Source organism: Manis javanica, chromosome 17 (assembly GCF_040802235.1).
Source record: "Manis javanica isolate MJ-LG chromosome 17, MJ_LKY, whole genome shotgun sequence".
Taxonomy (NCBI): Eukaryota; Metazoa; Chordata; class Mammalia; order Pholidota; family Manidae; genus Manis; species Manis javanica.
Window position 1 is genome coordinate 8,308,098 of NC_133172.1, and position 27,722 is coordinate 8,335,819.

General features: G+C 54.6%; 2 protein-coding genes across 8 annotated transcripts; one reads left to right on the forward strand and one right to left on the reverse strand.

Moving 5' to 3' along the window:
- The first annotated feature begins 2,968 nt into the window (after window positions 1-2,968).
- Window positions 2,969-5,364, forward strand: TMEM160 (transmembrane protein 160). The gene is made up of 3 exons (XM_017663200.3): window positions 2,969-3,210; window positions 4,306-4,398; window positions 5,013-5,364. Exons 1-3 carry the CDS (start codon window positions 3,003-3,005, stop codon window positions 5,276-5,278), a joined length of 567 nt encoding a protein of 188 aa, XP_017518689.1. The 5' UTR covers window positions 2,969-3,002; the 3' UTR covers window positions 5,279-5,364.
- A 109-nt stretch (window positions 5,365-5,473) lies between these two features.
- On the reverse strand, window positions 5,474-20,824 carry NPAS1 (neuronal PAS domain protein 1). Of its 7 annotated transcripts, none has more exons than XM_073225656.1 (12): window positions 20,668-20,824; window positions 19,405-19,644; window positions 18,756-18,991; window positions 12,524-12,597; window positions 12,148-12,237; window positions 10,540-10,714; window positions 9,090-9,199; window positions 8,740-8,897; window positions 8,024-8,130; window positions 7,485-7,632; window positions 6,615-6,709; window positions 5,474-6,090 (listed from the first exon to the last, which is right to left on the reverse strand). In XM_073225656.1, the coding sequence occupies exons 2-12, from the start codon at window positions 19,524-19,526 to the stop codon at window positions 5,627-5,629; spliced, it is 1,779 nt and encodes a 592-aa protein (XP_073081757.1). In that variant the 5' UTR covers window positions 19,527-19,644; window positions 20,668-20,824; the 3' UTR covers window positions 5,474-5,626. The 7 variants fall into 7 exon arrangements, with proteins under 7 accessions (XP_073081757.1, XP_017518682.2, XP_036860919.2 ...); XM_017663193.3 differs by having other exon boundaries at window positions 9,090-9,202; XM_037005024.2 differs by having other exon boundaries at window positions 5,474-6,147; window positions 9,090-9,202.
- Window positions 20,825-27,722: the final 6,898 nt, after the last annotated feature.

Below are 27,722 nucleotides of genomic sequence, written 5' to 3' on the forward strand. Positions count from 1 at the left end.
GCAGACGATGAAAATGTTCTGCAGTAGATAATGCTGATGGTTGGTGCAGCCTCGGGGATATACTAAAGCCCGTTGACTTATGCACTGTAAGAGGAGAGGGTGGATGTTATGGTATATGAATTATATCTTAATTTAAAAAAATCAATAGCATTTTTATACCAGCAATAACCAACTAGGAAACTAACAGGAAATCAGATAACCTTCCCAAGAGTGATAAAAAGGATAAGGTATTTCAGAATTCAACTAATAAACAACACACAAGAGCTTTTTGAGGTGTCAAATAAAAACAAATCTGAAACTAGATAGGAGCTTTCATTCAAAAAGACCATTGCATTAGGGAGAGTGCTCTGATCTCAGAAGTCTGCACGTATCTCAAAGTCAAACTGAAAAAGGCATCACGTTTCGGTGGTGCGGAGGGTTTACAGTAAGGGGAAGTTGGGTGGATGAGGGGAAGTAACTAGCCTGCTCTAACCGGAAGTGTGTCTTTTCTGAGCAGAAGCTGACAGGGGAGGATGTCCCACATGGCCGGTGGTGGTGTGAGCCGCAGTGTGGGCCTGTGGGGAGGAGAGGAACCTGACAGGAGTTTGGTCAGGGTGAGCCAGAGCGAGAAATGGGCAGCCACGGACACCTGGTCAAGGAAAAGATTAAGAGGTTATTCAAGGAGTTAAAGGCCTGATTTGTGGGTGACACAACTTGTTGTTGGAATTCCCCTCTGCACTCAAAGCTGATCCCTCATTTCACTGGGACATTGTTGTGCCCACAGTTGTTGGAACGGGGCCTGACCTTTGGTCAGGTTTTGATAAAAATATATTATTAAAATTTTTTTGAGATATAATTGACATATAACATCATGTAAATTTAGGTGTACAATGTATTGATTTGATACATGTTTGTGTGTGTGTATATATACATATATATGTACAAAAAATTATATACAATATTGCAATATAATTACCAGTAGCATTAGCTAACAATTCCATCAGGTCACATAATTTTCATTTATTTTTTGTAATTTGTTCTTTGTAAAAGAATACCCATGCCTGGTCCCCCCTCGTGTCTGCACATTCTGACTGTTGGTCTGGGATGGGGCTGGAATATTAACATTTTTTTAAAGCACCCAGATGATTCATATTAGAATTACTGATGTAATCACAAGTGAAGTATTAAAACATCTCTTTAAGGAGGGTTTGTTTTCTGAGCTATGACCCCTTCTGGCATTCTTTTTTCCCCCCATCAGCCTAAACCATTTCACCAGCCAAGAATGTGAAAAATGTGCCTCAAATATTTTCATTCCTATTTAATCCCATTTAATGCTTATTTAGCATTCATTGCCAGCAAGCAGGCAATCTATTACAGCCCATTTGAACACCTTACCAAGTTCAACCCCCTCCAGAGCTCCCCAAACTTACTCCCCTCCCATAAAATCCAAGTTTTTCTCAATATGAGATGAAGGAACAGAGGTCAAGAGGGGCCTGGCCCAGCAGCTCTTGTAGCCACAGTTCCAAAGGACAGCAGAGAGCTGTGGGAGGGAGCTAGGGAAGAGGTCACCAGATGCCCATTTAAAATGTGCTCTGGCTGCTAACTATGTTTTCCACTGAGCAGTCAGTACTGTATTCTAAAGACATGCAGCAAATCATGTTACCCCCCACCCCAGCTCAAAATCTCCCATCACACTTAAAATAAAATAGGAAGCCTTCACTGTAGCCCACAAGACCCCAACAACCTGCACCCCCTTATTCCCTCTTTAACTCCCTCACCTCCCATCCACCCCCTGTCTTACTCTGCTCCAACCACTGGTCCCTGGCCCCCCTTCTCAAACATATGCCAGCCTCAGGGCCCTTGCACTTGCTATTCTCTGCTTGGAGCATCCTCATCTTCTTCATTTCATGACTGACTCCTTGTCACTCAGATTGCTACTCACATGTCACATCCTCAAAACCTACTGGCTTAAAACAGTACATGTGTATTATTATACAATAGTTTCTGTGGATTAGGAATCCCGCAGGGGTGGCTTAGCTGGAGGATTCTGGCTCAGGGTCTCTTATGAGGCTTAGGCTGGAGCTGTGGTCATCCAAAGACGTGATGGGGGCTGGAGGGTCCATTTCCAAGGATGTTCCCTCACATGGCTGGCAACCTGGTGCTGGCTTTGGCTGGGGGTCTCAGTTCCTTTCCACATGGGCCTCTCAACAAGGCTGCTTGAATGACTTCACAGTATGGCAGCTGGCTTCCCACAGAGAAGGTGACCCAAGAGAACAAGGTGGAAGTTGTGATGTCTTTTATAACTCAACCTTGGAACTCACACTGTGTCACTTCCACTTATTCTATTGGTCACCCAGACCAGTCCTGATTGGTCATGGGAAGCTGCCACACTCTTATCATTTTCTACTCCCTCACCTTGATTTGTTTTTTTCATGGATTTAACATGGATTTATTCCTTTGCCGCTCTTCCCCAATAGTATCATGTCTGTAGGGACACTGTCATTTTTTCTGTTTAATTCACAGCTATATCCTCAGTGTCGCAGAGCTTGTAGATAATAGAAGCTCAGTAAATAATTGCTGAACTAATGAAATGGAGAATCTAGTTTGGGGGGAGGGCTTGTTTTACTCTCCTCTTTGGGATTTTTGAGATTTTGCAAAAGTTCTACATTAAGCAACCCAAGTTTTGTTTGTTTTTGTATTTATTTGGTCATTGGAATTAAAGTTTTTGACAAAAACTACAAGTCCCGGCAGAAAGTGCGCCTCTGACCTCTGAAGACCAGCCTTTCCCCGGCCCAATGAGCTCTGGGAGTCGCAGTCTAGCGGCAGAAGCAAGGTGGCCCGCGCAGTGCCGGCACAGATGACAGAGGAGGGTATCATCGCCATTCTGACCAATGGACAATGAGCACCGGGTCTGAGTGGCGCACCCATACCCAACGGGTGAGCCCTTAAGCCTGAGTGACATGTACTTTAGCCTACGGACGGCCCGTAGGGCGGGGCGGGGCGCGGCAGCTGTAGTGCGAACCATGGGAGGCGGCTGGTGGTGGGCTCGGGCCGCCCGCCTGGCCCGGCTCCGCTTTCGTGGGGCGCTGCTGCCGCCTCCGCGGCCCCGGAGCGGGGGCGCCAGAGGATCATTCGCCCCCGGCCACGGCCCCCGCGCCGCGACTTCGCCGCCCCCTGTGTCCGAGCTGGACCGCGCGGACGCCTGGCTCCTCCGAAAGGCGCATGAGACAGGTCCGGGGTTGGGGCTGGGGTCTGCCCGGGTAGGAGAGGGGGCTCCGGATAGCTGAACTGTCGATGCGCACGAATGGGGGTTGGGGGTGGGGCTTCTGCTGGAAACAGGCCCTGGCTCAGCAGGCAGAAGGGCTTCCGTACAAGCCCAGAGAGAAGCGCTGGCTGCAGAGCGCAGTCTGTCCGCACAGAAGGGCTTGCGGATGGGACTTTGGTTCGGATAGCGGGGGGCAGCAGGGCCGGAGAGCTTGGTCGGGCTAGGACAGGCAGCCTTATAAATTGGGCTGTCTCCATGTGAGAGCTTCCACAGAGTGCTAAAGGAGGGGGAGTTGCCTAGGAGAGGGGTCCACGATGGAGTGGCCAGCTCGCATTGTAGAGGCGACCCCTCTGCTGAAGGCGGGAGTGTGGATCCCCACACTAGAGGGGGGAACTTCCCCATTGGGGGAGGGAGCAACCAATGGAAGGAAAGCTCTGAACTGATTGGAGGGCGAGGTGATCTAGGCTGCTGGGGGGAGGGGCCTTAACGGGTGGGAGGGTCCGGCTTGGAGAAGGGGCCTTCCAGACAGGATGGGGTAGAGGTGCAGGGTTGGCACCTGACTATCTCGTTAGCTCCACCCCGGGGACTTGACTGGCTGTGAGTGACTTAAGGAAGGACATTCGCAATAGCAGATAGTGGCGTTTGAGGAAAACTGAAGGGGGAGGCCAGAGAGATACTGGGGCGGGGACAGTGTGTGCCGCAGGTCTGAGAAAGGAGCGAGCAGTCGGCCCGTGGGGATGCGCCCCTTGGGGGGGCGTTGACCAAGATGACCTCTTGGCCTCTGTCCTCAGACTTAGGTTCTGCAATTTCGGTCTTAGATTCTCCTCCAAATTCTGCTGATTGTCTTGAATGTTCACTGGTGCAGAGTTTGGGGGAGAGGTGCTCAGATGGAGACGAGAGAGGGCTTTGGGGGTAAGGTTTGGTGGGGGCCGCCAGCGCCAGGTGGGAATTTGGGGCGAGATGGGGTGGCAGGGTGCGGAGAAGCCCCTCAGTGTGACTGTCTGGGCCGGGGGAGCTTGACGGCAGGCTTTGAACTGATGCTGGTCCCCCCCTGCCCCCAGCCTTCCTCTCCTGGTTCCGCAACGGCCTCCTGGCATCGGGCATCGGGGTCATCTCCTTCATGCAGAGTGACATGGGCCAGGAGGCAGCCTATGGTGAGTGTAGTTCCCTGCTCTCGCCCCGACCATTCTCTCCCCTCCAGGGAAGGAGGGCCCACCCTCCCTGGTAAGGGGGGGTACCCTCCTGCCCCATCCCACCCACCCCATAGTGAGTGTAGAAGCCCCCACTCTTTCTCCACCCAAAGCCACCTCACCCCCACTTGTGAGTGATGATCTTCCACCCGCCCAACCCCACCCTGTGGGCACCGGCCCCATGACTTCGGAAGGGCATGGCTGAGGGTGCTCACCCTCTCCAGCCTGACTTCTCAGCAAAGATGCAGGTCCTAGGCCCAGGCCCTTGTGGGGGCCTGACCTGGGGCCCTGGCTCCACCTCTGGCCCTCCCACCCAGTCTTGGCTGTCAAACCAGGTTCCCCACCCTCCTGTGTTCCTGGACCCAGCCTCCAGGTCCTAGACACCCACTCTGATACCTTCTCATGCCCCTGACCTTGGCTCCGTACTGCCTCTGACCCCTGCTCTCCCCTTGAGTGTGCCCATACCCATTCTAGCCCCATCTCAGTCCCTGGCCCTGGCCTTCCGCCACCCCACCATAACCACAGCCTGGGCCCCAGCCCTCCCCTCCATTGACCGTGACCTCCGCCCTCTCCTACAGGCTTCTTCCTGCTGGGCGGCCTGTGTGTGGTGTGGGGAGGTGCCTCCTACGTGGTGGGCCTCGCAGCGCTGCGGGGACCCATGCAGCTATCGCTGGGGGGTGCAGCCACAGGCATTGGGGCCGTGCTGGCTGCAGGCCTGCTCTGGGCTTGTGCTGTTGGCCTCTACATGGGCCAGCTGGAGCTGGATGTGGAACTGGTGCCCGAGGATGATGGGACGGCCACGGCAGAAGGCCCGGATGAAGCGGGCCGGCCACCTCCGGAGTGAGCAGCAGGGTGGTGGGGAATGGCCAGGTGCTGGACAGCTTGGGCAGAGGACCGGGACATTAAAGACTGACCATTCCCTGCTGCATATTCCTAGCGGTGGTTCCTGTGACCGGGGAGGCTGGGCTCGGAGGGGGTGGAGCAGGAGGAGGGGAGGGGCGGTGGCCCGGGAGGCGACAAAGGCAGGAAGAAAGAGAAAGAAATGGAGAGAAGCTCCTTGACCCCCAGAGACCAAGCCAGAGATGGAGTGCAGGTGTTTATTCCAGGAAGAGCTGAAGGGGCTGAGAGCCCCGCCCTCTTGGGTTCCCCGCCCATCCCCAGGTTCCAGCTCTGTAAGCAGCTCACTCAGTCCTCAGTCCCCCTTCCGCTGCACCCTGGTGCCTGTGGGCCCCTGGTACGGCAGGCCCAGGGGTGGATAGAAGGCCCCGGGGAGCGTGGGGCCCGGGCCCAGCCTCTGCAGGTGCGGGTATATGAGGCCCAGCTCTGTGGGGCCATAGCGGATGGTGCCAGGTGTGCACAGGCCCCGCATGACTGGGGGCAGGAAGCCCGTGTGGAAGAGGGACGGCGGGGGGTCCCCGGGAGGGGCCAGGCCCCACGGCCGCACCAGGTCCTGCTTCAGGACGCCTGCCCTGATGACAGAAGTAAACTCAGGCCGAGGCAGGGCTGGGTGGCCAGACGGCTCCTCATCTCCACTGTCTTCTGGGTCTTTAGTCTCCCCTGGGCCAGGCTCCACTTTGATGGGTTTGCCCCTGGCCCCAGGGGCTTTGTCCTTTTCCAGGGGGGCAGTTAGCTTCCCTTCCACCAAAGGCTCTGGCTCTGGAAGAGGAAGATTCAGAAGGCGCCGTGTGCGTCCCTGGCCCTCTGTCTTCCCATCTGTGGAATGAAGCTGCGCCCAGTCTAGACATACGGGCTCAGCTGGGGCGGATTTGTCCCCCAGGGGATGTGTGGCAGTGCCTGGAGACATTTTTAGCGGTCACACCTGGGGAGGAGGGTGCTCCTGGCAGCTAGCGGGTAGGGGTCAGGCTGTTGCCACATGCCCACAGTACTCAGGACAGCCCCAGGGCTAGGAATGATTGGTCCCCGAGTGGGGACTGAGAAAGCCTGTCCAGACCTGGCTATCCAGCACCGATGATGGAAATGTTCCATGTCTGCACCGTCTGGTGCATTAGCCATTAGCCACACGTGACTACCGAGAAATGTGGTGACTAAAACTGAGGAGCTGTGTTTTACATTTTAATTTTAATGTAAATAGCCACATATGCAGGTGGCTTTGGCCTGGACAGCACAGGGCCAAGGGCACCCTTGGAGTTTCCCAGGGGCCAAGGGGAGGTGGCGCTCACCTGGGGGCTCTGGCTCTGGGCTGGACACGTCCTCACGGGCCACCCTGGCTGGGAGCTGGAAGGCGTCCAGAGGTGTTTGGCCGCCCTCGGCTTGGCTGAGGTCAAGACAGATGGGGGTCAGGGGCTCTGGGCCCCCCAGCCTCTGCTGAGGCCACTCGCGGCAGCAAGTGTAGCTCCCCGAGTCTGTGGATACAGACTCCCCCAACACGGTGAATGTAGAGCCCCCGTCCTGAGGCACTTAGGGCTCATCAGCAGGCCCCCCAACTTCAAGTTGGCTTCTAGCCCAATTTGGCGCTGTCTTGCAAGGACAGGCCTGTGCAGCCAGTGGCCTCCTGGATGTCACCACCCAAGGGTTCCCTGGGCACCCCATACTCTCTGACCTCAGCATCTTCCTTCCAAACTGCTGCTTTTCACAGGGGCCCAAATCTAGGGCCAGCAAACACCCTCTAGCAGCAGATGGCTGCCTCCCCTCCTCCGCTGGTATTGCCTGGCATTTCCCAGGACCCATCCCAGCCTCCTCCTTGGTCTCCCAGGCCCCGTTTTGTCCTTTATTCGACCAGAAAGGTTGTCCCAAAAAGGTTCGATTGTAACCCTGTCTAGCTTTAAACCCTGCCATGGCTCCCCAGTGCCCCAGAGTCAAGTCCAGCCCCTCGACCTGGGCCTGAAGCCACTTCAGACCTGCCTTCCTAAAAGATATTGTCACCACCTACCCACTCTTCTCTGCCTTCTGCAAGCAAGGCCATGCCGCCTCCTGGCTTGTCCTCTCATTGTCCCCTCTTTCCCAGCTTGTCCTCTCCCAGAAGCCCCCCTGAAAAGCCCCCACCCCAAGGGCTCTGAGCCCCCTGTGGGGCAGGTTGGCACAAACCTCACCTGAGCACGTGGCTGACCCACAGCACGTGGCGCTCCCCAGGGCTCTTCCCGCTCACAGCCACAGTGGCCACGGACTGCAGCCACACGAAGCCCCCGGCCCGCTGCAGCCAGCGGTAGTACCCGGTCATCACCTGACCCTTGTCCAGCACTGGGCCCAGCCCAGGGACAGGGAGAGACAGGCAGAAAGGGGAGAGAGAGGAAGGCGGGTGGACAGGGAGACAGGGAGAGAGGGCGAGGGGGAGACAGGAGCAGAAAGGGTGAGGTTGGGGCGGGGAGAGGCACAAAAGGACACGGTGACAGAGAGCGAGTCAGAAGGGCCGAGAGGTACCCAGCAGCCAGGCCCGCTGGGCTTCTAAGGGCGGGTCAGAGAGCCCCGCAGCCCTCCTGCCACCACCCCCCGGCTGCCTTTCCCGGGCTGGGTTGAGCCCCTGGAGGTGCCCACAGGAGGGCCTGTGGTCAGTCCCAGAGAAGGGTTTTAGGGGCAAGGCTTTGGGAGTGCACGGGTCTGGGGTGCTGGTGGGGAGGGGCGGGGTTCTCACGGTCCAGGTGGCTTTGGCGAATCCTGGCTGCATCCTGTCCGTGGACAAACTGGTAGCAGCTGCGGCCCACTAGCTCAGAGGGCCCCAGGTCCATGTGGTCACTGACTCTGAGGACAGGGGGCGACAGAGGACAGGGGTCAGACATCTCCTCCTCCAGGAAGCCCTCCCTGACCCCCAGGCAGGGAGAAGGGGTCCGAGGCCATGGGGTCAGGGAAGAGGGGCAGGGTTGGCTAGAATCAACCAGGATTCAAACCCTTGCTCTGGGCCTCAGTTATTTCTTCTTTAAAATGGGTATAATAATAGCGTCCCTCCTAGGGTGGCTTTGGGCACTCAAGCAGGTGGCAGTCTGGGGCTGCTCAGAGCATTGGGACTATTTCAATATTTAATTTTTCTCCGCTGCCAGGTGTAGGAGAGAGTGCATGAGAGATGAAGCCAAGGGAGACATGGGGTCGGGGTGGGGGGACACAGCTCTGCAGAAGGGGGCCCAGAAGGGAGGGTGTGTGCCCGATCGAGTGGGGTCCCTCCCCCATCCCCAGGCCCCTCCCTAGCCTCCGGCCTTCACTCTCTCCTTCGGACCACCTGGGCCTCTCCATTGCTCTTCCACCTCCTGTGGCTCCCCAGTGCCCCAGCCCACAGACCCAGTGCCCTCTGACTTCCTGTAACCCCCAGCTCTTCTGTGCGGCCTCCTCTGCCTGCCTCAGCCCCAACCCCGGTACCTGCTCTCACAAGCAAGGATGGTGAGACCCAGGCTGAGGCGGAAGACGATCATGTGTCCCTGCAGTGGCAGCTCAGCCAGTGGGGCCGGGGGCAACGTGTGGGCGAGGGCCACAAGGCCCAGGGCACGGGCCCGAAGGCGACCGGTCACATGGATGACCTGCAGGTGGTGGGCATGGCTGGAGGAGGGGCAAGGTGGGGCCAGGGGCCAGGAGGCCGATAACCAGGCACCGCCCCTGGCCTGGCTCTGGCTGTCAACCGTAGGCTTGGGCCCAGGGACAGAGCTGGCAGGAATGCAGGTGGACAAGGGGATGCAGGAATCAGAAACTGGGATCAGAGAGCTCACACCCACCTTGTACCCTGAAGCCTTGACATGCAGCCCCCTCTTGGTGAGGGTGGATTTCATGCGGATGAAGAAGGAACGCTCCTGGACCCTGGAGGGGGGCCCCACGGTGGGGCTGGCTTCTGGGGCAGAGAGTGGAGGAAGGTTATGGGGTCCTGAGGAGAAACACACAGGCCACCCCTGCCCCCTGCAGAGCTAGCCAGACACAAGGTCATGGCCACACACACTCAGAGACACACCTAAAGGTTCTAAAAGCTCACTGACCTTGTACCCCAACCCCTCCTCTGAGCGGCAGCCAGCTGGGTCTTTCTGAAGTTCAGATCTGACCCTGCCCTGACCCTGCCATGACTTTCCAAGACCCTTGGGAGAAAGCCCAGCTCCTCACTGTGGCCTAAAACTTTGGCAAGAACTTCCTCCTGCTGATACCAGCTCTAGCTACAACCTTCAGGTCTCCAGTCAGACATCTCCTCCTCCAGGAAGCCCTCCCTGACCCCCAGGCTGGGTCAGCCACCCCTCTGGGGTCTCCCAGTCCAGTCCACTCTGGACCATCACTGTCTGGGGAGGGTGCAGTGAGGGCAGTTGTCACTGTGTCCCCAGCCCTGCTGAGCATGGGGTTGGGCACAGAACAGATGCTCAGGGTATAGCCACAAATAAGACTCACAAATAGATTATTTTATCAACCCCATGATACAGTCTTATAAATCTGCTCACACCCAGATGACCCTGGGCTTCAAACTTAGATGCAAACATAATCACACTTCGAGCAGTCCCACGCGTGTCACAGACATCTCCCAAGCTGGCAAGTATTGCTGATGGCACAGACGGGTTTGGTATTTCACCTCATAGTTCCCCGACATCTCAGAGCTGAAGGGAACTCTCAGAGTAATCTCCAACACCCTCCTTCACCAACACGGAGTGGAGTTTTCCACTGGAGGGAAGTGTCAGAAGCACAGACTCTGGAGCCCGACAAACCCAGGCTGGAGTCCAGCTTCCGTGTAGAGCTGTGTGTCCTGGGGGAATGAACTTAACCTCTCTGTGCTGTACTTTAGCTTCCTCCTCTGTATGATGGAGAGAGTAATAGTTCCTACTTTGTGGACTTGGGGCTAGGATTCAATGAAATTATGTACATAAAGGCACTGGCACATGTAAAACCCAATAAGCATGGGTTGTTATTTACTAAAGCCTCGTTCCACTTGTCACACACAGGCATCTGCCTCCACTCAGCAGCCAGAAGGGTCTTGCTAAAGCACGAATTTTGAGAAGCCAGGTAATCTTAGGGAGCTCAGGCAATTGTAGGGAGCCAAGTCTCCGTGTCATAACTTAGAAGGATTAACTTTACCAAAACTAGCTTTGCACAACTCTAGCAAGAGCGGTTTCTGTATAAACGCAACAGTTGGATACAGGGTACTTGGTGTGCCCCGATCTACCCTCAGGCCTTCTTTGGGCCTTTCGAAATTACCGATCTCAGAAGCATCCGCAAACGAAGAGGAAGATGAGGAGGAGGAGGACGAGGAGGGGACGGAAGGCGAGGTGGGGGGGCCGGGGGTCGTGGCCCGCAGCCCTAGTTGCTCCAGCACCTCGGAGTGGTCCCCGGGGTGGATGTAGTCGAAGACGCTGCTGCCCGTCAGCTCCACCTGCCGGAGAAAGAGGGAAATGCAGGGGGCGAGCGCGCTCAGTCACTGGCTCGCGCGTTCCGCCTCAGGCTCACACGCCTACAAGCAGGTGCACTTCACGCCGGTCTTGAATTTTTATTAGAAAAAATTGTTAACCTTTTTAAAAGGAGGATATACACTTAAGCTCTTACCGAGTTCTCTCACTTCAAACCTAGTGAATCATTAAGGATTTTCTGCCCCTGCCTACTCTGTGAAGACGCTGTGCAGTGGGTTGGGGTGGGGGTGTCATAGCCTCTGCCTCCCCGGCTTTTGCTTACTCATCACCTCCCTGAAATGAATTACAGGATTGGAAACCAGGACGCAAGCAGTGGGATAGTTTTTGAACTCTTTTTAAAGAGGTAGAACCTTTTAATCAGACAGACTTTTACACTCAATTTGCCCCCCAAATCTCTCCAGCAGTACGGTTCTCTCCCCACCTCCCCTGGTCTAGGCCCCCGTCTTCTCCTGGCTGTGCTCCTGCCCCAACATCCTCACTGGTCTTCTGGCCTTCAGTCCCCACTTAAATATCCCCCCAGAAGCTACTCACCCAACCGTTGCCCTTCTCCCCTCAGAACCGCCCATGGCTCCCACTGCCCCTGGGCTTGCGGGGTCACATGCTTCCCTCTCTCCCTCACCCCTCCCCTCTGAGCTCCTCTCCTTCCTTAAGCCTCCCCGGACACCAGCTTCAAGCTTTTCCTCCATTCTTCCTCCTCCTCTTACTCTTGCATGTATTCCCCTCCCTTCAGGATCTTCCTCCCCCAGGAGTGTCCAACGACTCCCTGAAAAGCTGCTCACAAAGGCCAAATGCACCAGCACTGAATTTTTAAAATTCACCATTTATCAAAATCTTTGTAAAAGTGATAAAAGTAGATAACAATTTGTAGTGAACGGATTGGCAAGGCCTAAAATGCCACAAGGAGCCAGGACTCGAGAGATGGGGTTTTCAGTTTTCCCCTGCATTTCTTTAACCTTCCAGCTGCTAGCTACAGGAGCTGTGGCAGGAGCAGTGGGCCGAAATAACGTCAAAACACAGGCCTGTGAACTAAAACGCCACAGAAAATCCTCCAAAGCTGGCAAAACCCAAGCCCTTCCCATATGAATTGCTATAATCCTTTAAAGTTGTTAATAAGAAACAGGCTTTGATAAATGTGGTGCACTTGGCAACCACTCATTGGCAAACTGATCTTTCTGCTAATTTGCTTTCTTCAAACTGACCTGTTACTTTCATAACCCTTCTCTGCCTGCAAGGAGGAGCCATGTTTGGTGCCATGAGGGGGTTCTAAGGAACACACTTTGGGAACCACAGACCCAGCCTGTTTTTCATGCTGGGTTGGTGAGGCCAGGAGAGAGAAAGGGCATGCATGGGCCAGCAAGAGAACTGAGCCAGTCCAGGCAGCCTGCTGCGGGTCTCTTACCTGTGAGAGACCCAGATAAATGGAGACCGTCTCTGAGATGTAGAGGAACTTCCCTTCCTGGTTCAAGGCAAACACAAAGCCATCCAGGGACTAGAGTGGGGAGAGACAGGGATGGGAGGAGAGGAGAGCCTAGCATCTTTCTGTCCAGCCGGCAGGTGGTAATTGGTTCTGAAATCTGGATCCCCACCTAGGATGGATTATTCCGGGGGGAGGGACTTCGGTGGACATCAGAAGGGGCGGGCAGGAAGGGGGCCTGCCCCCCTGCCCAGCATCATTCCTCCTCGCAGTCCTGGGATGGATGCAGAGGAAAGAGTGCTGTTCTCAGAGGTGGCCACCAGGTGGCGGCAGGGAGCAGCAGGAATGGAAGGGGTCTCACCTGTAGGATGTGTCCTCCCAGGTGCTGCTCGAAGACTTCTGAGATCAGCGCCATGGGGCCCCTGCGGCCTGGGGCTGGAGGCAGAGGGAGGGGTGAGGCCGAGGCCTGTTGGTCTGACTGACCCCTGGCCTTTTGCATAGGCCCCCAGGGAGCCAGGCTACCGATTTCCCTTTCTTCTCCCCAGTCCTGTAGCCATCCTGGGGTAGTGGGAGCCCAGGGCCCTGTGGGAGAATGATCTAGGGTGTGTGAAGAGGCAAGAGGGATTGAAGTGTTTGGGACAGACGGAAAGACTTAAGACACACAGAGGCAGAGAGACACCAAGGTATGCAAAAGGGAATTTATTCACTCATTCATGCATGCATTCATTCATTCATTTAACAAACTCCCTGAACACCATCTGTGCACAAGGCCCCTTGCTGGGGACACAGATGTGACTCTGACAGCCTGGCTCTGGCCTCTTGAGGCATCATTCAGCCCACAGGCAGATAAACAAGCAAGAAACTAATGAATATAGAAAAATCATCATTTGTGGCCAGTGCTGTAAAGAACTGAATAGGTGGTGTGAAATCAAGAAGACGAGGGTAAGGCTTGTTGAAGGAGGGGGCATTTGAGCTCAGACATGAAGGATGAGAAGGAGGAGACTGAAAAGGGAGAGGGGCAGATAGAAAGAGAAACAGAAAGAGAGACAGACATATTAAGGGACAAATACACAGACAAATAGATGGACAGAGATACACAAAGAGCTATGAAGGGATAGAAATAGAGATAAGGACATTACAACTCAATGACAAAAGTCAAATGACCCAATTAAAAAGTGGGTAAAGGACACGAATAGACATTTCTCCAAAGAAGACATACATGTGACCAATAAGCATATGAAAAGATTCTCAGCAGAATTAGTCATTAGCAAAATGCAAATCAAAACCACAATGAGTTATCCCTTCCCACCCACCGGATGGCTAGAACTAAACAAACAAACAAAGAAAACAGAAAATAAGTGTTGGCGAGGATGTGGGGAAGTGGGAACCCCTGTGCGTGGCTGGGGGGAATGCAAATGATGCAGCTGCCATAGAAAACAGTTTAGCAGCTCCACAATGAGTTTAACAGAATTATCATGTGATTCAGCAATTCCACTCCTAGGTGTTTACCCCAGAGTTGGAAACAGGTTCTCTAACAAATACTTGTACATAAGTGTCCATGGTAGCATTATTGCTAGTAGCCAAAACGTGGAAACAGTCCAAATGTCCAATAATTGATGAATGGAGAAACAAAATGTACTATGTTCATAGCATGGAATATTATTCAGCCATAACAAAGGAACACATGCTACAATATATGAATGAATTTTGAAAACATTATGCTGAGGGAAAGAAGCCAGACATAAATGTAGGATTCCATTTATACGAAATGTCCAGAAGAGGCATACAGACAGAAAGCGGACTGGCAGCTGCCAGAAGCTGGGCAGAGGAAGGAGGCAAGAGGGGGTGTCTGCTGGTGGGTTTCAGGGTTTTTGGGGGGCGATGAAAATGTTTTCAACTAGGTAGACGTGATGGTTGCACAACATTGTGAATGTAGTAAGTGATGCTGAATTGTACACTTTAAATTGGTGAATTTTAATGGTGTTCTATAAATTTTACCTCAATAATTTTTTTTTAAGAGATAGAGACAGAAACATATATGGACACAGAGAAATTGAGACAGAGAGAGACAAAGAGACATAAATAGATGGAGAGACAGAGGCAGAGAGCCCAGTCCCCGACTCGGCACCTATAGGCAGGAGCAGGGTGACTGGGGATGGGCTGAGGTGCGGGGCACGGTCACACCTAGGATCTGCTCCCTGACGCTCCAGAAAGAAACCCTCCAAGCGCCCCATGCCCAGACTGGGGAGCCAGGGGTAGGGCTTGGTGACCTCAGTGCTGTCCCTCTTTGGCTGTGAGTCCTGGAACCAGTCCCTTCACCTCTCTGTGCCTCAGTTTCCTCCTGTCAAGTGCGTTCCTAAGAGAGCCGACCTCACAGGCTGGCTGGGCATTCAGGAGGGGTGGACCCAGCACGGGCCTGGCACGCAGCAGGTGCTCGGAGACACAGAACTGGGATCGGTATTAATCGTATGATTATTATTGTTATTTCCAGACAATCTAAACAGCAGGCGCGGAAATCACCGGTCTCCCCCGCAATCAGGAGGCGGCCCCAAGCCCGCCCCCACCCCAATGTCTAGGTCACGCCTCCTCCCAGGAGCACCCCCAGCGTCCTCCCGCTGTTCATACCCTTTTCCACCCCCACCCGAAGCTCCAGGAACAATACGGGGGGGGATTGATGGTGGACCCCTCCCCCGAGATGCAGCGCGAACCAGCCGGGTGACAAGCGGGAACAATGCCGCCTGCTAATTGTCGCAATTTTCCCCTGTCATTTTTGCTAATTCCTTCATTTTCCCTCCCGCAGGATCAGCCCAGGTCAGAGTGAACGGCTGCAATTAACAGCGTTAATGGGCACGTCGGATGGGGGGGTATGGGGAGGGCTCGCTCTGTCCCCATTCGCCGGTCCTGTTTCCTGGGACGGGCGCCCTGGGGTCTGTCCCCACCACTGGCTGGTGCGTCTTATTACCCCACCCACCAAGCCTCCTCCTCCCCAAACCCGCCAACTCCCCGGCTCCTCCCACTGTGTTCCCTCCCCTCCCCTCAAAGGCCTCCGCTCCCGCGGCCCCCGCGCTGGGCAGCTGGCGCTTCGCTACTCCGATGTCTGCCCCCCTCACACCCCAACCCCACCATTACTCATGCATTCAACAAACATTTGCTGAGTTCTTAACGGAAAACCCAGTTCTGCTAGAGAAGAAACATTGTCGGAGCCGTCATCCTCCTTACACACCCAGGGGGCTGAGGGGAGAAACCGAAGCTTCCGCCAGGCCTGGGGGCCCCCGTTTGCCCCATTCCCAGCTGCCCTCGGCGACTTGCTGACGGGGCTGCAGGATTGAGGGCATCTCTGAAGGGGAGTCGCCCGCCACAGGCAGAGTGCCTGGCTCCCGGGGGGCGGGCCTGAGGGCCTGAGGGGGCATTTCTGCCCATATTTTCCTCAGCCTCATCTGTGAGCTGGATCTAGGGGTACAGAGGAATGGGCTCATGCATGTCAGTAGCGCACAGCTGGATGCCTAGCAGGCACCTCATTCCCAAGTCCTGCTACTGTGCTTATCAGTAGTGCTACAGTGGGTACTGATTATCTAGGGCACCCCTATTCTTCTAGGTGAGTCCTTGTCCTTGATGCCTCCCTTTCTCTCACACCCACGTCCATTTTCTGCAAGTCCCCTGGCTGCACCCCACTGCAACATCTGAGTCCCACCGCCGCTCATGCCCAGCTGTGCTCTGGCCCAGGCGCCCTGCCTTCCTCCACCCTGGACTGCTGCTGGGACTCCTCACTGGGCTCCCTGCCCAGTGGCCTGCACAGGCTGGTTCCTGTCTGCCTCAGGGCCTTTGCACTGGCTGTTCCCACTGCCTGGAACATGCTTTCTTTCTTTTTTTTTTTTTTTCTCATAGCTTGTTCCTTCACCATGTCTGTTCAGTCTCAGCTCAAAGGTCATTTTCTCAGACAGGAGCAAGTGTGAATTATGCCTAATCTGGGAATTAAGTTGTCACCCCTCTTCCACTTGCCCCATTCCAGTCACCCAGCAAATAGTTAGTGAGCCCTTATTGTGCCCCAGACACTATTCTAGGCTCAGGGAATAAGGTACCATGGGGGAGAAACACAATAAAAACATGAGAAATAAGAACCATATCATGTCAGGTGACAATGAGTGTCTGGAAAGAAATATGGTGGGAAAGGAGGACAGGGAATACTAGGGGCAGGGAAAGGGCTGTAATTTTTAATAGAGTGGTCAGGGAAGGCCTTACTGAAAGAGCTGACATTCAGAGGAAGGGAATTCCTGGTGGAGGGCATGGCAAGTGCAAAGGCCCTGAGGTGGGAACATGTTTCTGAAGAACAGCCAAGTGGTTAGTGTGTGTGGGGAGAGAGTTGAAGAGGTGAGAGGGATAAAAGATGAGATCAGGGACTTTGTCCTATTCTCGGCCGTGTCCCCAGCACCTAGAACAATGTCTGGTACCAGGACAGATTCAATGGGTGTGTGTTGAATGCATGATGAATGCTGATGTGGGATCAAGGCTGTCTCCTCCCCAGACTCAGAGGCTAGACCTTAACATCTGCTGTCCCATTTTACAGATTGTATGTAGACTGAGGCCCAGAGAGGGGCCAAGACCTTCAGGGTAGGACCCACCCCTGGAGACCCACAAAGATGCCACGTATATATGTGCCGTTGTGAAGGTGGGCTCTGGAGCCAGGCCACCTGAGTGCGTCCCAGCCAGGCTCCTGCCTGGCTGTGTGACACTGGGCAAACATCTTCACCTCTCGGGGCCTCAGTTTTCCACTTCTGTAGAATGGAACCCATCACACTACCTCTCTCCTAAGATTTTTAAGAGGATTAAGCCAGTGAGAGTGCATAGGCGCTCAGCACGGTGTCGGGCCTGTGTTGTGTATCATTACTGTTATTTCTAAGGAGCGCCTGGGAGCCCCTCCCCTTCAGAGTGGCAGGCGCAATGCTTTGCCGACTTCCGCTCAGACGCGGTCCTCAGTTTCCTTGTCTGAACTGTGGAAGCAGGTTCTAGGCTTCTTGCTGGGGACCCTGTAAGGCAAGAGATGCCCCCAGTTTCCTAATTTTGAGGTTAGATAGGGGGTCCAGGCGGCACACTGTCGGCTGGCCTGCAGGCCTGGGGTTGGTAGAGCCCCACGGTCTGCCGCCTCAGGGCTGTGACCTCGGCAAACTCTTTGGCCCCTTGAATTGCCCATCCAGGCAATGGGCTGGGGGGCCGCACGCCGCCGGGCTCTCTGGGCCCCCCCATCTTTCTCCCCCTGGCTCGGGGACAATAGACAAGATGTTTATCCCTCGCCCGCGCACATGTTGTTCGCGGTAATGACAGTAATCAGCGGCGCTAATGCCGCATTCTCTCGGCGCCAGTCAATTCGCCTAATTACCGCCTGGGAAGCCGGATTATTTAAATTTAAATGGTGATTTATTGCGAGTTTAATCAATGCTATTTTCTCTCCTCCCTCCTCCCCTGCGACCAGGGCAGGAGGGGAACTAGAGCCCCTGCAACCCCACCCTAAGGACACCCCGTCTTCTGATGGGGGGTACCCTGTCCCTGTCAACTGGGACTTCAGGTTAACCCGATTCACTGTCTTCTAGTAATAAGGCAATAGTACAGAAGATAAAATTAATAACATAATACTTCCATGTAGCTATCAATAATAAAGTATGAATTATAAAAGTAGATATCTATTGTGTTTTACATATTCTATATTTTTACATATTATAGATTTAAAAAAAATTTTGTTCATGTGTCTTGGCCGCTGGGATGTCAGTCTGTCCACAGCAGGGGTTCTTACCTACTTTGTTTCCTGCTGGGTCCCGAGGGCTCAGGATAGTAACAGGCCCACAGTAGATGCTCAATCAGCCACAGGCCCCTACAACCCTGCAGGTAAGCGCTGGTCACCACAGCCACAGCTCCCCCTGAGCCAGGTAGGCCCCGGGCTCTACACACATGACACGCTTGATCCTCTTCTCAGCTCTCGGGGTGGGAGTGGGGGTTTCACCATGATTCCCACTTCACAAATGAGTCTCAGAGAGGTGAGGCCACCTCCTGTCCGGGGCTCACAGTACTGAGTGGCCCAGCGGGGACAGGGACCCCTGTGAGTCTTTCTGAGGCTCGCGATCTTACACTGTCTCCCTCTGGCTCTCCCAAACCGGGAATTCAGGCTGCAGAGTCCTTGGGTCCCCCCCGGGGCCCCCTTCAGGTCCCAGTGCCAGAGGTTTCTTGCCCATTAGTGGATGGGACACCCAGTTGGGTTCCCGCTGTCCTACCTATGGAGCTGCAGGTCTCCTTTAATAATATGATTCATCTCCTTTATTAAAAATAATGGCATTTACTAGTGGTCTGATTGCCTGTGTTGCCAGGCCCTTAATTGGGCCGGAATTCATGAAATCGTCTACCTCGTGTGCCTGTTTTACAGATGAATAAACTGAGGCTTGTAGAGTAGAAGCCGTGAGTCCACTGGCTGAGCCCAGCCCCAGGGCTCTCTCTCCGCTAAGGAGCTGGGTGGGGGCGGGAGGGCACAGCAGATGCCTGCCCTCTGCCGCGGCCGGAGGGCGCCAAGACCCCCGCCCGCCCCCGCCCCTCCGCGCATGCGCACTCACCAAGGCCGGCAGGCTGTCCCGAGGCCCGCAGTCCCCAGGGTGGCGCCCCGAGCGCGGCGAAGCGGCGCAGGCGGAGGTAGGTGACGCTCAGCCTCACGATGGATGCCTTGTCCAGCTGGCTCGAGATGGCTCCAGGCAGCGGGAGCAGCTTGGCCAGCTCAAAGAACTCCAGGTTCTCCTTTCCGCGCCGCGAGCGCGCCGCGTTCCGAGACTTTTCCTTGCGCTGCGCCTGAAGGCTGGGCGGACAGCGCGGAGGGGGCGTCAGCGGGAGCCCGGAGCTCAGGGGGCCGGGGCCTGAGGGAAGCCTGGGCCCCCTGGCCTAGGGAACCTGACAGGACGTTGGAAATGGATTCAACACTCTGGAGGTGGGGGCAGAACCTGAATGTGAATTCCCCACCCGGACGCGGGGACAGAACCTTGGGAGTAAATAAATCCTGGGGGGAAAGAGAAGGAAGAGGGGAGAGACTAAGAATGGTGGTGTTGGATTCTGAGGAACAGAACGCGGTGCGGGGAGCTTACAGAACCGCGGCGGAACAACTCCGGGTGAGAAATTTTAGCCCCAGGAGGTGGGGCGGAAAGCGGAGTGTGAATTCTCCCGGGACACCTCTTGGGGGCGGGGCCACGGCCCGAGGGGCGGGGCTTTTCTCACCAAGGTCCCGGCTGGGCCTTGACCATGAGCCCCGGCAGAAAGTCCCACGGGACGCTGCTGCCACGACCTCCCCCGCATTTGACCTCGCTTCCGCCGCCACTGCTGGGATAGGAGGCCGCCATCTCGGCGGGGGCTCGCTCAGGAGGGCTCAGGGCAGCCTGCGGGACCCGAGGCCCGCCTCTCCCGCGACGGAAAGGAGCCAAGAGCCCCGCTCAGGGCCTGGGGGTGTCTCCGGGAGACCTGCCGGGGAAACTGAGGTCCGTTCGTTGCTCAGGGTACCAGCAAGGAGCGACAGCTGGCTGTGCCTCAGTTTCCCCTCCCAGGAGACCCCGGTGCAGAGCCCGTAGCTCTCACCCAGCCCGGCCTCTGGCAAAGCTCAGGGCGAGGACGTGCTCCGCCGCCGCCTCCCCCGCGCCGCCCGCCAGCGCGCCCGCCTCACGCCCGCGCCGGGCCGGCTCCCGCATACCAATAGGCGCACGCGGCGCGCATACGGATCCGACCGGCCCGCGCGCTGCGTGCCAAGCATGCCCAAGCCGGGCGGCTCGCCGGGGCCCAGGCACGCCCGGCTCCAGCCCCCAGAGCCTTCTGCCCCGAGGGTCCGCCCCCCAAACCCATCCCAGGAGTCCGGTTCCCCGGATCTGCGGTGTGCCTATTTCCCTGGCTGGGCCAAGGAGGTAGGGACACGGGGGCAGAGGGCAGCGGCCCCACCCCATGCTCTGTTCAGGGACCACCGCCCATCCACCCATCCCGGGCCCCTCGGGAGGGTGCCACGTGTGCGGGCCGCCACATCAACCATAAGTTCCTCCCTGAAGATTCGGGAGTGCGAGCCACAGTCCCCGACGCAGTGGCCAGAGCCTCAGCCTGGGGGCGCCTGCAGGATGGACTCGACATTCGGGGCCCAGGTGTCCTGGTATCCAGATTCCCCCAACCAAGAACGTGTTCAATTAAGTCTTAATTCCTCCGGACTGAGCTTATGAATTTCCTCCCTTTACCCCGACCCGCGTATCCAGGCCGCCCCCAAGTCTCCCCAGGCAGGTGTGCAGATGCCCTAGACCTTGGCGTCCAGTACCCAGCCCCCCATTTTTCCAGGACCCAAACACCCATGTACCCCTTCCCCCATCCTCGAGGTCCAGGCGTCCGTTTATCCTAGCTGCCAGGGCACTGGAGTGTTCCGGCCCTCTATTTCTGCAGGACCCAGGAGTTCCCCATCCCCTCGTGCCAGCCACCAGCGTCCCCTACCCGCAGGACCCACAGCCTCGTTACCTGGTAGCAGGGCAGGCTCCGGGCGCGGCGTGGGGCCGGCCGGGCGGCGCAGAGGGGTGGCCCCATAGACCCGGGCAGGCCGGGCTCGATGGCTGTGGCGCTCGGTTCTCTGCGCCCACCGCGGCCTCGCAGACTTAGAGAAGCGGGGACAGCGCTGGCAGGGGCGGGGCATAGGGAGCCCCGCCCCCCGAGTCTCCGCCCCCCCACCAACCCGGCGCCGGCCCCTCCGGCCTTTTCTGAGGTAAGGCTTCCCAGCAAGGGAGTCCTGGACTGTCCCCGTGTCCAAGTCCTCTCACCCCACGGGGGCATCGGGGGGCCTGTCACCTCCCACCAGAACGAGAACCTTGGAGTAGGAGCTTCTGCACCTCGAGGGGGCTTAGGAGTCCGGGCATTATCTACACTCCATCAGGAGGAACTGGCACCTCAGCCCCCCCCCGAGAGGACCTGGTGTTCCAGCAGCCCCTGGGGACAAGGCGGGCACCCTGAACCCAAGCCCCCTGTGGGAATGGAGACCCAGACGTCCTCCAGGAACGCAAATCCAGGCACTCCAGATACTCCTTTTTCAGGAGAGAACTTGAGGGTGTCAGCATGCCCTCCGACCCCGGACAAAAAAGGGGACCCCGCATCCAAGCCTATCTCCCCACCCCCTTATAAGGCCAGGATTTGGCCTCCAGACCTAACCCTTCTCAGGGACCAGGACCCAGGTATAAGAGGAACTTCATAGATCAGGATCCTGGGGTCTTAACCCCCACCCCACCCCGACCTCCTACAGGGATGGGAACCTCCACATCTGAGCTGCCCACTGGGTCATATGTGGAAACTCAACTCCACACAAAGAACGGAGACCTAGGCGTCTGAGCCAGGACGTCACCAATCTGGTAGGAGGCCCTGCATCTCTCCCACCCAGGCCCCGTCAGCAGCCTGGCACAGGGGTCTCCAAGCGTTTAAATGCTCCTAGGAAACCCTAATGAAACGAATGAAAATGGAGCAGGAGTCTAGGAGAGGCAGGCAGGCAGAGGCTGGCAGAGAGCAGGGGTGGGACAGATGGAGAAACTGAGGCACACACCTCTGACCAGTCGTGGGCACTGGCTGATGGAAATGCTCTTAAACTCTCTCACAATAACCACAGTTAACAACTAGTTACTAACTGATTACTTAGGTTCTGCCAATCCTTTCCTCCATTGCAAGTTCTGAGCTCGGCTCAATGACTAAACTCATTTTACAGCTAGGGAAACTGAGGCATAGGGACTACATAGCCTGGCGGTGATGGTCTCTGAACGAATAATATTTCCCTAATTATCCCCAGAGAGACTTGTTAGGGTGTCAGGCTTGTTAGGGATTCAGGCTCAGATCACTGGCTCCTATCTCCTGACACTACTTGCTGGTTGTATGGCCTGGCAGGTGCCATGCCAGGATTCTTAGAGATGTGCTTATACTGTGCAATTTATTTCTGATCACACCCACAGGGATCTCATCAAGGTTAGAGCCTGGGTGTTGGGGGTCAGACCCCACCTCTTCCACTTACTGCTTTATGACCAGTGAGTAACTTAACCTCTCTGGGCCTCAGTTTTTCTCCCTGGTAAAATGAGGATGATTTAATTCTAGTACACACCTCATAGCATGGTTGTGAGCATTAAATAAGTTCCTCAGCAGTGATCGAACTGTGACCTGGGGACGGGTTCCTCAGATGGTCTCAGGGGGGCCTGCCAGGTCAGATTTTCATACCAAGATGATTCCTGCCTTTTACATTTCATTCGCCTACAGGTGGCTGGTGGAGTTTTCCAGAAGCTGCATGATACATGATATCACAACAGACTGAATGTAGAGGCAGCTGTGAGGATCTAGCTGTCTTCTATTTTGCCAGACTTTACAGAGATTTGCAAAAGTATAAAAACTATGACACTCTTCTCACTAAAATGTCTTGTATTGGGAAATAGTTTTCATAAAATGTTATTTATGTTAACCTGTACTAGGTTTATTTATTGCTATTTAAAAATGAATGTTATATTTTAAAACTCTCAGTTTTAATTTCTGATATGGCTTATAAAACAAAAATAGAAGGTCTATGGTCTCCCCTAAGAATGTGAAGAAGTCTAAAATTCCTCTTGCCTACACACCACTCACAGAGTCATGATAGACTCAACACATGCATCATTTGGGGTCTCAGTTTCCCATCTGCGAAATGGGTGAAATGAGTACTATCTGTACCCTTCTGCAGCTCTGGTGATACAGGTGGAAAGAAACAGGGTAGCTCTTTGGCCAGGATGCATATCAGCCTGGGCTCCAGGAAGAGGGAGCTGGGGCCCTCCAGCTGGGAACCGAGGAGATTCTTGACAAAGGCTGGAGGAAATCCAGGAGGTTAAAGCAGCACCCAGGGCTGGCAAAACAGTGAGTGGGTACCACCCTGAGACTGCAGCAGATGAGAATTTCATAGTCTCATATCCAACACCCCCTGCCATAGCCTAGCCTCCCAATCTCTCAAGTACCCCCAGCCTCGTGTGTCTAAAGGCACTCATTCAGTAATTCAACAAACATGTATGGAACAAATGTGTACAAAAACACATATGAAAGGATAGTCAAAATAAACAGCCCTGTACTATCAAAGATACAGTAAACAATGCTGAAAGGTTACTACCAGGATGGAAAAAAAATATGCAAACTATGTAAGAAACAATGGATTGATAGACATTATAAATAAAGAGCACCTACCAATCAATAAGAAAAGGGCAGATGACTCAATATAGGTAATGAATGGGAAAAATTATTAATACCCACAAAGGCGAATCACAAAAAAAAGTGTCAGTGACAAGTGAACATATGAGGAGCTAAACCCTAACAGTAATCAGATAAATTGAAATTCAAAAGACAAGTTATCCCTCTTTGCATGTAGGCGGACTTAAAAAAACTATGATAGTCCCCACATTGAGTGAACATTTGAGGAAATGGGTCCTTTTTTAAGAAGGCAACTTGGTGTTAGCAAGGGGAGATTTATTTTGCCTCCAGAATTCTTTTACTTTTTTAAACCATGTATGTGTTAAAGTAGAATACGTAAGTAAATAATGCAGTTCATCAGTCCTAAAAAAATGTATGAATACCTATTATGCGTGGGGCTGGGGAGACATCAGTAAACAAGACAGCCAAGGGCCTTCTGTGGGGCGTGGGGGGGAGGACAAAACAAGTGAACAAACAAGTAAAATAAGATGATCTCTGCTCATACCTGAAGTGTCCTGAAGGACGAAGACTTAGAGTGTGGCAAGAGAATGACTGGAGGATACTTGGATACTTACGTTGGTGGAAGGAAGCCTTCTCTGGGAAAGCAACATTTGAGATGTGAGAAGAGTCTATAGAAAAACTGCTCCCCAGGGTGGAGGAATGGCAAGTGCAAAGGCCCTGAGGTGGGATGGAGGAACTAAGGAGAAACAAAAGGCCATGCGTTTCTGGCAGGGAGTGAGCACTGACGAGGGTGCAGGGAGGAGGTGGAGACGTGGGTGCTGCAGTGGGCGGGGACTTGGGAGGAGGGGTCTGGCTTTGGCTGGACCAAGATGAGAAGCGGTTGGTGGGTTTTAGGTTGGGGCCCGGTCTGATTCCCTTTTTAAAGACAGTTCTGGCTGCTGGGCGAAGGACTGTCAGCGGGGAGAGTAGAAGTTAGGAGCCCGGTTGAGGAGGAGGCTGGAAAAGTCCCAGCAGGAGGGGACAGCGGCACGACTGGGAGGCAGTGGAGGCGGGAGGTGGTCGAATTTTGGAGACGTTTCAAAGGCAGAGCTGACGGGATTGGCTGGCGGCCGGACGTAAAGGAGGAGCCAGGGGGACGCGGAGGTTTGGCTGGAGTGCCTGGAACGTGGATCTGCCGCTGACCGGGATGAGGCAGGACCGGTAGGAGGGGCCGGCGAGGAACCCCTCAGAGCTGAGTTGTCATTGAGACCCCCTGGGACAAACCTGTGACTGCCCGACAACCCCCACGCTTTCACTTCCAGGAAGTCCTAGCGCGTGTCCCACCTGCGTCCAGCCTGCTTTCACTCCTGCCCTTTGCAAACATGCAGCGCCCCCAGAGCCAGGCCTTGTTCAAGGCCGAGGTTCCAGAAAGCCAGGTTGTCAAGATGTCTTCCCTGGTCCTGCAGCTAACGGGGTGCTGTACTCCAGGAATGAGCTCTTTGAGAGGACAAACTGTTCAGTTCTGAGAGTGAAACAGCTTTTGTTTAAAGCACATTAAATGGATGAGGGTCACTTGTGATCTGGGTGGCCCCAGCAGGCTCCAGAGTTGTCCTGCTTTTGGTTTCGATCACCTGTCCAGCGAACATTTACTGAGCACCTACTGTGTGCTAGATTCTCTTGGGGTCCAGGTGGGAAGAAACAGGCAGAGATTCCTGTTATTTGAGCTCACATCCTGGGGAGGGCTGTCAGATAACAGACAAAACAAGAAAAAGTATGTCAGATGGAACTAAGTGCTGGAGGAAAAAAATAAAAGCAGGAGTGTGTGAGTGCACACAATTTTAGGTGGGTTGGTCAAGTGCTGATAATTACTGGGAAAAATAAAGGAGTTGGGTGAATGAGAGAGGAACACCACCCACCAACTTGGTAAGTGGCCTCGCAGGTGTCATCCTGGGAGCCTGCTTTGGCCTCGTTTGCTTGAGCCCACTGGGCCTCCAGTTTCCCGGTCACAATCTTGTTCTCTGCAGGCCACCCAAGGTGCCGGGAAGAACTCTTAACTTCGGGTAAGAGCTAACCTGTCACCTGTCCACGGGTGCAGAAAGAAGACAAGCCTTAGCAGAACGTGACGCTGTTACAACCCAGTGCAGTGGGAGCGCCAGCATCCTTGGGCTGGTCCCGTCCCCAAGTGACACTGTGCAAGGCCATGCTTCAGCACGAATTTGGTAGCAAGCATCAGACAAGCCAGTGCAGTCCCCTGGGAAGCACATGGTGGTCACCTTGACCCACTCACCTGGGGGACCAGCTACAGGGGTGACTGGGGGTGATGGCACGTTAGGCCCCACGGTTACACACACTTGGAGAGACGGGCGGGGATGCTCAGGGTACTTGGCTGCCTCTCTCAGCTCCAGGCTGCCCCCTCCAGATGGAAAGGAGCTCTCTCCACCACGCGGCAGAGGCCTCTGGAGAGGCACAGAGGCTGGGCACCAGCTGAGGAGGTAGCAGGGTGAGGGCAGGGCGATGAGGAGAGGAATGGGTTGTTACGCCCCCATTCCCTGCCTTGCAAGCCACCTTTCACAGTCTGTGGACTTTCCCTCTTGGGCATCTCTCACTTCATTCCAGCCCCAAGCTGCTTTTCCATGTAATAATATTAATAGCAGTGATATAAATAATAACAACAGTATCACAAGAAAGAGTTGGTAAGGGGCTGAGTAGTGCCCCCCCTCAGAAAAGCTACATCCACATCCTAACCCTGGAACTTGTGAGGGTGACTTTATTTGGCAAAGGGGCCTTTACAGTTGTGATTAAATTAAGGATCTTGAGATGAGACCATCCTGGATTATCTGGGTGGGCCCTAACTCCAGCGATGTGTCCTTATGAGCCAGAAGAGAAGCCACACAGAGGAGAAAGACACCTGCAAAGGGAAAAGGCCATGTGCGGATGGAGGCAGGGCCCGGAGTGACACCCTCCCAGGCCAAGGAACGCCTGGGGCCACAGAAGCTGGACAAGGCGAGGAACGGGTCTCAAGAGCTTCGGTGGGAGCACGGCCCTGCTGACACCTTGGTTTTGGGCTGCTGGTCTGCAGAACTGTGAGAGAAACATTTCTGTTGTAAGCCAGCCAGTGTGTGGCCATTCGGTACAACACAGAGGAAGAGCCATGGGCCTTGGAGTCGGATAGCTGGGGTTCAAATCCTGGCCCCCATTTATGAGCTTGCAGCACTGGACAAATCATTTGGCCTTTTGTGCCTCGGTTTTCTCATCTGGAGAACGGTGATGATGATAATGCCTACATCATAGTTTGTGTGAAAATTGAATTGCTATATGAAAAATGACTAACATAGGGCCTGATACCTTGTAAATGTCCAAAATTGTAAGCCTTTATTAGTACTATTTGCCTTGCTAACACCTACATCAACCGTTCGCTCTACAAATCCCACCTGGGAGGCAGATTGCTGAAAGCCGTAATCTCTTGAATACCCACTTTCTTCTCCTCCCTCTGCAAACAAGGCCCAGTCTCTCCTATGTTCAGACCATGTCCGTAGCTCCCAGTGCCCTGAGGACAAACTTCAGTCTTATTAACTTGCCGTTCTAGGCTCTGTGTGGCCCTGACCCCTAACCTCCTATGACAGAATATCTGAATAGATGGAGTGATGGATGGTTGGTTGGATAAAATGACAGCAATAGTAGCTCACACCCCTGCTTCTCAGCCTGCTCCTGGCACACTTTCAACCACATTTCTCAAAACCCGCCTCCTCCCCAGTCCCCACTGTTCTTCCTAAACTTGCTTCCCAGATCCTCTCCCTTAAAAAGCCACATTCCTGCTTCCAACACTTGGCACTCACCCTGGGCAGGGCAGGGCCGCGCTCTGCTGACCCCTGGTGGCCGCACGTGGTAGCACACCGCGTTCTCCGCTAGAGGGCTCAGGACCGCCTAGTGTGCACTAGGTGCTGGCTCGATCTTGGGGAGCACAGCACAGGGTAGTGGGAGAGACAGATGGCATCACCCCACCTCCTCTCTCACAGCCACACGCAGTTTTGAGCAAATCCTGTTGCCTTTACCTTCAAGATAATCAGACTCCCACCTCCTCTTTCTGCTTCCAGGGTCCTGCTCGGGTTTAATCCACCATCGTGTCCCTCCAGTTTCAGGTTCAGCCTTACTGATTTCTCCTTTTGCCTCAGGCTTAAGGTGCAGCACTTTTACTGATTCCGTTTGTATCTAAAATTTTGATGACTGATTTTTTTTTTACACTAACAAAAAAAATCGCATTGAAATGTTTATCCTGACTGAGCTTGTTGGTGCCCTTTAAGTTCTGCACCCGAGCAAGTGGCTCACCCACCTCCTCAGTCCGCGCTCTGCTGTTGTGCCACCCCCTCAAGAGAGGTCTTCCTGCCCACCCTAAATAGCATCAC